This window comes from Pogonomyrmex barbatus, unplaced genomic scaffold (assembly GCF_055798465.1).
Source record: "Pogonomyrmex barbatus isolate J1 unplaced genomic scaffold, ASM5579846v1 scaffold2, whole genome shotgun sequence".
In the NCBI taxonomy this organism is placed as follows: Eukaryota; Metazoa; Arthropoda; class Insecta; order Hymenoptera; family Formicidae; genus Pogonomyrmex; species Pogonomyrmex barbatus.
In genome coordinates this window covers 9,562,020-9,574,961 of record NW_028297116.1, presented here as the reverse complement: position 1 = coordinate 9,574,961, position 12,942 = coordinate 9,562,020, and the positions used below count along the sequence as shown (strand labels likewise).

The following is a 12,942-nucleotide window of genomic DNA, read 5'->3' as shown; positions in this document are numbered from 1 at the left end:
CCAGATGCCAGATAAATGAGCAATGATAGTATTACGATGATATCATTATCTTATATATCTCCCTGTATTCCTGGCGAACGATATTTCTGCGTGCGCGGAATACGCGAGCGAGGGAGCGAACGAGAGCTACGAACGTTGCATATAAATCAATGCACGAGCGAAGACAACGGGGAAAGGGCCTTCCCCAAGTTCAAAAGCGCGTAAGCGTGTGCGTCATTTCGTCAGCACGTGCGGAATCCCAAATCAAGGAAATAATCGTGAGAAGACGGAACTTGGTGGAATATGAAATCTCTTCGGTAGCTTGATCAGAATCTGATAGAAGAATCATGAAGATCTTAATTCCATTCCATTCGTCTAAATTCCGAAGCTTCCATCACGAAAATGTAAATCGAAAACTTTAGAACGCAAAATGTTATAAACTAGACCGTATATCTGGATAATAGAAATTTAAAATGCTCGATATTTCTCAAATGATTTTAGAACATCAAAGGAAGGAACTTGTAGATAGAAAATCTATAATTGAAGAAATTGAAGATCGAATCTATTTGTAATTCAATAGAATTAAATACACGTTGAACTATTCAATTAATGATTCAATTATTATTAGTTAACAAAATTAAATGTCGATTTTTCTGGTATATGTTTATCATTCAAAGTCATTCCTCCCTTTAATTTGTATGATCACACCATTTTTTTTATATAATATGAAGGACTATTATTCTTACTAAAGCTAATCAAATATGTGTGTATTCGGTATCCTGAGACTCTTCTTCAGCCAGAGACAATGCAGATTCACTATTAACCGCGCATTTTTCTGAGCGGTAGGGCGGTAGACCGGCATATAAAACAGCGGGAAGAATCCAGCATCTCTCCATTGCGGTAGTGTACTTGTTACAGATCTTTGTGAATAAGCAGAAGCTGATTATCGTATCCACGCTTTTGTATACAGCCACTATCTTGCAGTCCCGTACGTGGTTTTAAGCATTTCATTTTCTCATATCGTATGGATAGATGTATATTATAATCCAGTTAGTGAAACGTAGACGTTCTGGGTAGAGTACCCAGAAAAGACGTCGCATCGTTGTTAATCGCAATTCAGAAAGTGTGAAAGTCGCAATAAGAAAACGTCAAGTCCGTGACGCAACAATGTTTTCATTATATGGTTTTTTGGTGCGTGAACGCGTTGTCCCTATTTTGCTTACTTTAGTGTATTGCTATGAGCACTGCGACACTGCGACCGAAGTGGTAATATTGGCGAGCGTTAAATAAATGCAATCGGACTGCAATCACTTATTAACTTTCGTTCTTTATTTGCAGGACTTCCACTTGATGTTATTATAGATAGCTTGTACAGATATCAGAGAGATCAAAGCAAAGTGATTGATGTAAGTGAAATAATAATCTTACGTTACTTCAATTACATAATAATCATTTCTATTGCAATATAGATAATTCAAGAAAATCAAGCAAATTTCAAGAGATTAAATATGAATGAAAAAAAGTCTTGTTTTTCTTGAATGATTTCAACAAAATTCTTTACATAAAAATTTATTTTAAATTAAAATAGATATTTCTCCACACAAAAAATGTACTGATCTTATTTCATTTTTTTTAATTTAGTTCAGAAATTTAAATGTAAAGTAATGTAAGCTAAACAATTAAATTTTAACACTAAGATTTAAAGAAAAACTCATTCATAAAACCCAAAATAAAAAATAATCTGTTTTTTTTCCAGATTATTGCTTATAAAAAGACTGTTACAAGATTACGTCCGACGTTTGCAGGAAATGCAATTAAGATGAAGTTAATCTTCCTGCTGTTACTGTTAGTCAGCTCCGCTTTTTGTATACCTTGGCTCGATCTATGGTTTCCTCAGCAATCCTCGTATGATGTTCGCAATACTGGATATTATACAAACAGACCGTATCGTCAAGGTAGAGGTGGGAAAGAGCGTTGGAAGCAAATCTGCAGGACTATAAATCCGGACTCGTACGCATTCCCAGGACGCGTGCCTTATCCTGCCGCACCTGTCTGTCCCTGGTAAAGGGAACTTTCAAATCGGACTCGCGATTTGTCGTGCCAAATGCAAGCGAAAATCATAGTGTGCGTTAAAAATATGAATTTATTGTAACAACGTAGCTTCAGACAGTATACGTTCACCGGTTACGAGTATTTCAGTCATTATGATTGCGTGTACGTATGTACGTGTCCGTGTGTGTGACGATACTAGCAAACTAGTACATAAATATTCGTGATTACACATAGCTACTTACTGTACGCATTCATCATGTAAAGTACGAAGCGAGGGAATAATCGTTTGCAGCTTTTGTACACGAATTCCATTTCGCCTCGTTTCTCGATCCGTTCACACTTGCGTTAAATTTACACAGTCGAAAACAAGAACAGAAAACATGCTACAAAACTTAGCGCACTGAAAGCAATTTCGTATCAGAGTGAAAAAAAAAATTAATGGTAAAAAAAAATATAACAGATTACTTTTTCGGACATCCTGTAAGTCTTAAGAATGTTCCATCATGGTGCAAAGTTACTTGACATCAGTGCGATTTTTCTCACCTTTCAGCATTAAATTTATTGTGCGTATATGGATTCGCTAAATATTCGCTAACTTAAATATAGTTACTTCAAAGGTTTATCTGTTGATCTATGTAGCATCAACATTCTAAGCCCGTTATATCTGCCTAATACATCAATAATACTCTTTCTTTTTCTTTTCTTACGTATAAAAATAAATTATATACATCATGTATATTACATTATAAGTTTACGTTCAATTTTAAAAAAAATGCACGCTTTTACAGCGCAATCGTAATCATTGGTAATATTAAATATCATGTATATTACATGGTCTATGTACAGTCCAGGATCACAGAGTTAGTACGACACGGCTTTGTGTGTACGTTATGTGTACGTTGATGTTTGTAATTTAAAAAAGCGGTAAGTCATTAACCACATTGTCCAAGCAAATTGAATAATAAATATAATTTGAATTGCAATACCCCACAAATTATATAACAAATATTTAGTTCACAATAGTGATCAGCGTGAATATGTATATTTACAATTTGTAAAATGACAAAAATTTCCAATTTTATTTAAAATTATATAAACGTGAATAAATCTGAGAATAGATTTAATTTGTAAAATCTACTTTTTTTGCACAATGAGATATTATAATTCCCAATGAGACTTGCCATTGATAAATCGCGGTATAAAAAAATATGATTAGTAATTTTTGCCGAATGAGATATTGGTATTATATTTATACCGCTTTATCATATTTCCTTCTCGTGACTATTCTTAAATAAATTATACTATGATCATTGTCCGGCATTGCTGGATAATTTGCCTGGACAATTCTAAAATAACTTATTTCTTACTTGGATCACAATGATTTCATTATTACAGGAGAAAAATTCCACTTTGCACTGGCAAAATCTGTTATCGTCCAGCGAGGAACTTTGGAATTGAATTCAGAAGCAAGAATAATCATTTCCAGACTTGTATCAGACCATCCGTACTGCCGGTGAGAATACACATATTCGACATGGACACAGCAGAGATTGTGTCATGTTGGCCGGAGGGTGGAGTCTCAGGACCGCTCTCCTCTATGTTTCTTCCTCTTGCATCGCTTCCAGATAATGGATTAGACTCGTCGTCCACCAATACTTCTTGCACAACGTTCGTTCCGTCTATCAAACGTAAACTGTAAACACAGAAAACGATATCGTACATGGAATATATAATATACATGCACATAGTAAAATAATTAATTTTATATAATCGATTACTGACTCGTATGCTAATGAATTTGGTGTGAGGATGTCATTAGCAGCGGGCAAAGCAACGTAGGATGCAGTAGGTCTATTAAAATCCCAGAAACGTAATCGCATATCGGTGCCACCGGCCAGAAGAAAGCCCGAGCAATCGATACATCCGGCATACATGGCACATACAGTATGACCGGTCTGAGTACGGCTCAATGGCGGGGCGCTCGATGCCCATAAAACCATCTGTCGGTGATTGGTCTCCAGATTCCACATAGAGATCTCATTATTACCTTGCACCGCAGAGATTATCCATGAATGTTCCGTCGGATGCGTAATTACCTTTCGTACTCTGGCGCCTGAAGAAAACGATAATTAGATTTTAAAACTATATCGAAAGCAATAAAAAATAATGAAATCGGCGAGATAATCTACCTGTCGGATGTTTAATGCTAGTTATCGGCAATTGAAACCTCAAGTCCCAACAGGTATGAATACCCGAGCTTGTGCCGAGAGTCAGCCATTGCTGATGACTATTTACGCAAAATGATGTAATGACTCCGTGCTTCAAATCGTTTTCCAAGCGCCATGTTGTACCGGGACATCGTAAATCCCATCCTACCAGCGATCCGTATAACGAGGCGTATACAAGAACCGATTGCGAGCCGGAATCTAGATACTGAAGATCGACAGCACATCCTTCTTCCTATTAAATCAATCGCGTGCAACGTCTCTTTACTTCTCCTGTGCATCGAGTATTTAAATTATTACAGGACCTTCTAATCACCTGGAGATCCAGTTGACGAGTACCAATCAAACTCATTTTACTGGAATTGGACTCAATGCGAAGTACGAATACCGTTCCAGATGTGCTCGCGGAGCTCGCCAAAGATTGCCCCTGGTCGCACATGGTTAAACCAACCAGCGGACCTCCCCTATGCATATACGTTTGCCTGTAAAGCATATTAAGAAATAATGACTGCGTTAATCCTAAGCTAAAAATGTATAATTTATTAATTAAAAAACCATCTTCAATTGTTTTGAAAGAAGAAACAATACCTAGAACGATTAGCGATATTTCGTCCCTCCATCTTGCTGGCATCCCAGATTTTAATGCATCCGTCAGATGAACTACTTGCAAATAAGTTGGTATCCGGTATCGAAACCAGTCTATTCACTGCGGCTCTGTGCTCATGAAGATGCGCGACGGGAATTCCTCGGGGTCTCCAATCCTTTGGCAGTGATGTGGAGCCTTTTAATCAACATCAATAATGAATGAAAAAAACATACTTTAGTCATACAATATAGCATGATGTAATTTGTAGAAAAATTCAATATAATTTTAATTACCAGCTTCGCAGGTGACGTTATTGACCCAACGTTTTGCCCTTAACACCGCTGCGTGTTGCTCTTGTTTTCGATACGTTAATTGCCGTACTTCTAATCGGCAGGGTGCACACCTATCTACAAAATCGTCACGATTATTTAATATTTTTCTAATTACTTTTTATTGTTTTAATATTTGCATTAATTTCACTTACATTGTATATAAGAACGCTCGTGAAGCGAATGATCGTTCATGAGAGAATTAATGCTGGTCATATCTGATAGGCAATGATGTGGAGATAAATGAATATCTCCGCTGTGTATGCTTTGACTAGGGCTGCCACTGCTTCCAGTCATGTCTGACATTTTAACAACAGCGTGCTGTCGCAAAAGTATAAAAATAATTTTTGTAAATAACATAAATAAGAGAACATAAGTAACAAAATAAGAGAGAGAGAGAGAGAGAGAGAGAGAGAGAGAGAGAGAGAGAGAGAGAGAGAACAAAGAATCAATATCTGATTTGATACCTGAGCGTTATCTTGAGCTGCAAACATTGTACGCCATTCTTGATTCATTGTTGCATACGTGCCTACGGATTCCGATGTTCTTCGATCCAATCTCTTAAAGGGCGGAAGAGCTAAATCACCTTTGGTATCCGGATATAGTACAACGACATGATGTCTTATCCTATCCTTCACTGGACTTAGCTCCAATTTACCATCCACGGATTTGATAACATTTTGCTTCGAGTCTGCAGAATTGCGGTACTTGTTGATCTTCATTAAATGAGGTTTCATGATTAGTAATTGATTCTCAACTGTCTCTGTCATCGATTCCGAGCTCAATCGTCTAAAAAGCTAAAAAAGAACTACTTGTGAATCTTTATGTATTTCTTGAATTTATGTATTTATGCTTTGTATTTGATTTCCACTGAGAATGGCTCAAAAATGAGTTGAAATGAGTTGAAATCCGGACATTTTTATTGTCTTTTACATGAATTATAATGTAATATTGTATTCGTTAATCTTGCGCACTAATTATAACGTTTGATTTTCATTCATCTTTTTGTTGTATTATTTATTAATTAAAAAGTTAAAAATTATATGCAATGGAGAATAAAAGAAATTACGACCTGTCTTAGGAGCAATAAACTGATAGATAAGCTAATTAATCAACATAACTTACGTTTCTTAGGGAAGTACTCATATCGTTATATTGCGGTGGTACCACACCTGTTACAGCTTTCGCTCTAGCTGCCTGCCTCTGTTCAAATATTTGAAATAGTTCCTCTACATTGTTATATTTCACCACAGAATCGTACACTATTCTGGATATGGGAGGAACTAGTGCTTCAAGTAACAAAATTTCTTTTTCTATTTGGATCAATGAATGCTTCAGATATGGTTGAAGCATCGTCTGAACTTTACACTGAACATCTACTACATTCAAAGTTCTTGCTGCCGCGGATATAAAGCCGACAGTTGCATGACGTATCCATAGATTTGGGTGTACCTAGAAACACAAGTTTTTTGTGTGAGATAAATTTCCTAATCAGGATTGGTAACTTTTTTTTCTTTATATATATCTTTTATATATATATATATATATATATATATATATATAATAAATATATATATATATATAAAATGAGTAATGATTCATTAAATATTATCACGATGATAACATACCAAGAAGACCATAGTTTCTGATAACAATTGATAGAGAGCAGATTTATGTAGCAGACCCAATTCCGTAAGTGTTGCCATAGCATTTATGGCCTTTGTGGTTACGAATTCTTCGGGATCGGATAGACCTTGCTGTAGAAGCGGCATTAATATAGGACTACTATGCCAACCGACATATGCAGCCACGCCGACTATGCATTCAAAGAAAGAGCCTCTTAGTTCCTTATCTTCTTTGTCATTTAAAAATGTGATAACGTGACTGAGCAAAATATCGTTGGCTTTCTGTTTTCCGAAAAATACACACAGTTTGTTTATTCCATTTTCCATTAATGTTTGTTTTACCAAATTTTGAGAATCCGTTAACAGCATGGATACTGATTGTTGCACCTAAAGAAAAAAAAAATATAAAGAATATATTATTAAGATAATAAAGTTTTAGTTATAAACAACGAAATTTCAACGACTTTTATTCTTTTTACAAAGTGCTATCAAAAAATATCTGTACCATTTCGTGCAAAGTTTGCAGTTCACTGTCATAACTAGGCTTTGGTCCCTCTTTGTTACCCAAGTTAGATAAATGAGCATTTTCCAAATAACGCAGAGCAATATGCGCCAAGTGTGCAATATTCTCCGCGTAAGCTGCCCTAACAATAACCGCCTCATCTTGAGTTATGTGTGCTAAACCTGGTAGAATGTACTCGGGAAATATGTTCACATCCGATGATGGTATCGATTTCACAAGATGTAAGCACTTGGTTAAAGTGTGTATCGCCGATACTCTTACCCGTGGCGCCGGATCGTGAACCAAGTGGAACTTGATAAAACACAAAGAAAAATGCTTAATAATATAAAAAATATAATTTGTCCAAAAAATTTTGACATTTTTTGAAATTAGTTCAACAACACTTACGATATACGGTAATATTCTATCAAGAATTGTTTCGTCAGAAACATTTTCAGCCAGTTCTAATAATATCTCTAAACTGTGCAATTTAGATTGCGAGTGATATAATCCTCTTATGCAAGATGTAACGAGTTGAGTTATGATAACAAGTCCTTCTAAAATTTCACTAGAGGTAGAAATCGATTTTTTAGATTCTTCACATGTTTCTTTGTGATCTTCGGATTTAATTTCCGGTTCTACATCCACCTGAATGTCACTGCCGACATCTTGTGATGTACTCTTCATGTCGATTTGATTTACGTCGGTCTTATCGGAACTCTGATCACTGTCGACTTCCACCATCGTATTCTCTTCACTGTGTCCAGAATCGTCCTTGATTGACTCCACGTTACTTTCACACTGACCAGATTTTGCAGTTTCCGCATGTTTCGTCTCACTCATTTTCATCCGTTCGCTTTCTTCTGCCTTTAGTATATTTATAATATTGCCAATGTCCTTCTTTAACCGTGTTATTTTCTCGTCCGGTGATAAAATTGGAGCGGCGGAAAAGATGAGCATGTAAGACTGCAGGAAAGAATAAAAGTACTCTGGGAAAATGGTGCCGCGAGTTTGAGCCAGGTAAGTGTCTGCGCTCTTTCTATTTGCCGGATTTCTTTCCAACATTGAACCAAGCAACTCGCGTATTCCCAAATCATCTATACTATCCAGATGCTTACTCACAGAATATTCGTTGTTCCTGTATGCTTAATGTATCAACATCATGTTAATTCATGCAATAGGATCAATTACATTTTATTTCTATTTAAATTTACAGAAAACTTAAAAATATAATTTACTTACCTAAGAGTTGTGAAAAATCAAATGGTGGATGTCCTTCATTATATAATTCAGTTAAAGCACAGCCTGCAGAAAAAATATCCATCATAGGATGCAAATCACCTGTCTTTACCTCTTGTTCTGGTAATAACAATGTATTGCTCAATTCTGAAGACAACGTTTTCACAAATCGTTCGGGCGCTATGTAACATGTCCTGGAAATATATTAAATAGATTTTTATTATTTACAAAAAAAAAAGAAAAAATGATTTTAAAGATTACCTTCTCCTGGAGGTATCAAAAAAGTACGAAAAATCCGCAGGATTATCCTCAGGTAAATATGTTGGTTTAAAACTGGCAAAATCCGTAAGTAATACCCAGTTCCAGCTGGTTATCATAATATTCTCTAATTTTATATCACCATGGCAAACACCAAACTGTAAGAAAAAAAGAGAGAAATGGTATTCTTTTTAGTAATCAAATAGAGATATATCTTTTTTTTATTTAAATTTTTTTATTTAAAGGAAATAAATGTTACAAATAGGAAATAAGATAAGCCAATCAAGATAAGAAACTTTAAATCAAGATAAAAAACTTGAAGAATAGTTTATATTATACTATTTTGAATAGCTATCTTTTTTTTCAAATATTTTGCTTTACATGCATTGTTATACCTTATGAGCTTGATTAAGGGCGTACAACACTTGGAAAGTGATCCATTTTTTCTCAATACTTGTTAAAAATGGTCTAGTGCTGATCCTGTCATAAAGAGAATATTTGACATATTCCCGCATTATTGAGCCTGCTTTTTCTGTGAGCTAATCCAAGCATATAATTAATTCTAATCATGCTCAAATAAGCGATAAGATATTTAAACAGTGTTCCCATGTTACGATGCTTACAATCATTCGTTGAAATGGTAGGCAGTTGACAGCTGAGGCTAGTTTTGACCTGATTTCCTCTAGCTTGTCTCTATACGTAGATAATGGCAATGTTGGATCATGAATCGCGAACACTTTAACAACTATCAAGCCCTCCAGACTACGGGCTCGAGCTACTTTAAAGAATCTAGTGCTCCCTAAACTGTATACAAGAAAGAATTCCACAAATCAACAATTGAATCTATACAGATACCACTTAACAATTAATCCATTTCAAATAATTTTCCCAGATTTTTAGAAATACATAAATAAAACAAATATTTCTATATATTTATATGTGTCAATTATTTGATTGAGTTAGTTGATTTACTCCTAATATTTCGCTTAATATAAACTATGCAAAAATCGTTCAAAGGGAAATATCATATGCGGATAGCTAAATACGATACATGTAACACCTGCTAATGTCGCCCGCAAATACACCCGGAGTATCAATGAAGTGTTAATAACAGATTGATTTTATCATCAAGCATTAGGAGCACTTGAACATATGATTTGACAGCATTCTCGACGGTGCTCGCGATTGGCAGAATATACACACGGATAAAGTAGAGTATGATCCGAGCAAATACTTACTTTACATCGAACAATAAATCGCTGTGATCTGTTAGATAGTGCTCTACCGGAAATATTTGGCTGGGCGCGATGCCTACCAGTTGATTACCCATTTTTGCTGGCCGAGAGCGAAGACTCAGATAAAAGCAATGCGCTCGCTCGCAGCGTCCATTTTTCCCGATTTTTTGCAGCTTATGAGCTGCAGTGCGGCCAACCTGTATAATTTAAAATTCCTCTTGAGAACTACTCTAGAGACTATTCACCATTTTCAGCTTGAATTCTGACCTGAAAATAGCGGACTATTGGCTGATAACGCGACGATTCCCAGTACTACCAAGTGCCAAGTTGAAAGGTTATCCTGGTGTGTGTGTGTGTGTGTGTGTGTCACGGAATTGCACGGGATCTTTAGCGTTCTGTATAGCCTATCGGAGACCGAAGACTACGGGTGACGATGAGTGACAAGATGGCACGTCAGCAGGACTTTAACGATCTCTTCAATGTAAGAAATAATTTCTACATCGGCAATTATCAACAATGCATCAACGAGGCGCAGAAGATCAAGGTGAGGAGGTGTCCCACCCTGATGATGCCACGCGCCGCTCCGTTTGAACTTCCAACGTGGCCGGTTGTCACATCCTTCCTAATGGACATTCTCCTGTCTTATTTACCTCGAAATCATCTTCAAATTTAATTAAATCTGGAAAGTTGAGCCCGCAAAATTGGACATTTAGACATTGCAGTTCCGTATTTAAAATCCATATATTGTATATAGCGTTTTTTAGATTTATAAAAGAATATATGTTACATTATATTTTACATTATTTACAATACAAATAGATTTTAACGATCAAATAGAGCTCTGACTTGGTAGCAGATATTGCTACCAAGATAGTTAACATGAAGTTCCAGATGCTGAAACAAATCAATGAAGGATTATGACTCTAACATATTTTCTATACCAAGTTTTAATGATATATTCTTTACAGTCTTTGCAATGTAAACTGTTTTACAATTATAGAAATTTAATTTCCATCTCTTTACAGACATCCTTCCCAGAAGTCGCTATGGAACGTGATGTCTTCCTTTATCGTGCCTATATAGCGCAGAGGAAGTTCCGCGTGGTACTGGATGAGATCAATAATTCGTCTCCACCGGAGTTGCAGCCATTGAAGACCCTAGCTGACTATTTTGCTAATCCACATCGTCGGGAGGCGATAGTGGCCGAACTTGATAAAGAGACCAAAAATATAAATCATGATAATCACAATCTCCTGATCGTGGCCGCGACTGTTTATTATCACGAAAAGAATCTGGAGGCTGCCCATCGAGTGATATGCGCCGCTGACAATCTAGAATGCATGGCGCTAACGTTACAGATATATCTGAAGATGGATCGTCTGGATCTGGCTCGCAAAGAGCTTAAGGCAATGCAGGAAAAAGATGATGACGATACTTTGACTCAACTCGCTCAGGCATGGATAAACATTACCAGTGGCGGTGATAAGTTGCAAGATGCTTATTATATCTTTCAGGTGAAACAAAATAAACCATTGAATCTTTAAGATATTTAACATTTATATATTTTATTTTCAAATCTTCTTTACTTAAAATTATTCGATATTTTTCCATTGATAAGATTATAAATCATTTCAGGAAATGATTGACAAGCATTCCAGCACGAGCATGCTATTGAACGGTCAAGCTACTTGTTTCATCGGACAGGCAAAATACGAGGAAGCAGAAACAGCCTTGCAAGAAGCTCTTGATAAGGATAGTAATAATCCAGACACATTAATCAATATGATTGTTCTCTCCCAACATATGGGTAAACCACCAGAAGTGGCGAATCGTTATTTAAGCCAGTTGAAAGATTCCCATTTAGAACATCCTTTTGTCAAGGAATATTTGCAGAAAGAGATTGAATTCCATAGATTTAAAGAACAGTATTCATCTTCCGCCTGAGTACCCCTCACCAGATTATGGCATTCCGTGGGATAAGATCGATCAAGTATTGATTATGAACGGATTCAAGCGTGGATTAGGCTTTTTGACTCGAAGGTGTACAATGAGCGAAACTTTTCCTCTTTAGTCAGAAAATTTGTGTTCTGAAACTGAAATATCTAGATAGATCCGATCACTTACGGTACGTTTCAGATCTTCGATTATTGAAGGATATACATTATTTTTATTAGATTTCATTTTTGTTATGAATGAATCGTATGTAATAATTCTTAGGCTTCAGAAAATATACTTTTAGGATAATATTACGAATGTATTGGAATTCCAAACATTCGCAAAGTAGAAGAAACGCGCATTTTTTTTAGTAAAAACATGTCCATAGACGTACATGTTGCTACGCAATATTAAGATATTCTGTTTTTATATTTAAATAGAAATATGTATACCGACAGAAAATAGATATAACAAAGTTGTATACGGATAGTGAAAACGTTCAAAGTTGCAAGAACCGAGACGTGACTGGAAAAATTACTATTGTCCATTTTATCCTAATATTACTCACATAATCACAAAAATATGGCTGCCATTTTATAAAATTAAAAATTATCGAAAATTAGACAACATATTTCATATGTCTCTTCATATAATATTCATATTACCAGTTTATATATAAAGATGTAACAAATAAACGAAATATTAAAATAAAATATTTCGTGTATTATAAATATGCAAGAGCCAAGAAATGTCTTTTTTTAATTTTCAAATTACTCCTCAATATTTGTAAATATCCTTATTATAAAAGTAACTTATTATAATAACTTATAAAAATAAAATCTTGTATCATTAAATTCATAGATTTGTATGATATCCCCCGTCAATTCCTCATCAATCCTCTAGTTTTTGATAATAAACATGCAATCTAAACTTTCTGTGAAAGCATGATTTAAAATATAAAATATAGTACAATTATA

The 12,942-nt window shown here is 35.4% G+C and overlaps 3 protein-coding genes across 5 annotated transcripts; 2 read left to right on the top strand and 1 right to left on the bottom strand.

Annotated features, from left to right (window-relative positions):
- The first annotated feature begins 32 nt into the window (after nucleotides 1-32).
- Nucleotides 33-2,765, top strand: LOC112552832 (uncharacterized). Of its 2 annotated transcripts, XM_089075953.1 has the most exons (4): nucleotides 48-383; nucleotides 826-967; nucleotides 1,318-1,385; nucleotides 1,736-2,765. In XM_089075953.1, exons 1-4 carry the CDS (start codon nucleotides 327-329, stop codon nucleotides 2,042-2,044), a joined length of 576 nt encoding a protein of 191 aa, XP_088932079.1. In that variant the 5' UTR covers nucleotides 48-326; the 3' UTR covers nucleotides 2,045-2,765. The 2 variants fall into 2 exon arrangements, 1 of the variants encoding a protein (XP_088932079.1); XR_016139010.1 differs by having other exon boundaries at nucleotides 33-1,245.
- Vps15 (vacuolar protein sorting 15) lies at nucleotides 2,105-10,241 on the bottom strand. Of its 2 annotated transcripts, XM_011643171.3 has the most exons (17): nucleotides 10,034-10,241; nucleotides 9,419-9,599; nucleotides 9,191-9,334; nucleotides 8,799-8,953; nucleotides 8,541-8,731; nucleotides 7,707-8,443; nucleotides 7,302-7,610; nucleotides 6,800-7,183; nucleotides 6,297-6,623; nucleotides 5,639-5,968; nucleotides 5,327-5,492; nucleotides 5,136-5,249; nucleotides 4,845-5,037; nucleotides 4,573-4,738; nucleotides 4,221-4,491; nucleotides 3,814-4,144; nucleotides 2,105-3,724 (listed from the first exon to the last, which is right to left on the bottom strand). In XM_011643171.3, the coding sequence occupies exons 1-17, from the start codon at nucleotides 10,123-10,125 to the stop codon at nucleotides 3,508-3,510; spliced, it is 4,308 nt and encodes a 1,435-aa protein (XP_011641473.3). In that variant the 5' UTR covers nucleotides 10,126-10,241; the 3' UTR covers nucleotides 2,105-3,507. The 2 variants fall into 2 exon arrangements, with proteins under 2 accessions (XP_011641473.3, XP_088932063.1); XM_089075937.1 differs by lacking the exon at nucleotides 10,034-10,241 and having other exon boundaries at nucleotides 9,191-9,275; nucleotides 9,419-9,557.
- Nucleotides 10,242-10,323: 82 nt separating this feature from the next.
- On the top strand, nucleotides 10,324-12,819 carry epsilonCOP (coatomer subunit epsilon). Its single transcript, XM_011643172.3, has 3 exons — nucleotides 10,324-10,574; nucleotides 11,056-11,544; nucleotides 11,666-12,819. Exons 1-3 carry the CDS (start codon nucleotides 10,464-10,466, stop codon nucleotides 11,972-11,974), a joined length of 909 nt encoding a protein of 302 aa, XP_011641474.1. The 5' UTR covers nucleotides 10,324-10,463; the 3' UTR covers nucleotides 11,975-12,819.
- Nucleotides 12,820-12,942: the final 123 nt, after the last annotated feature.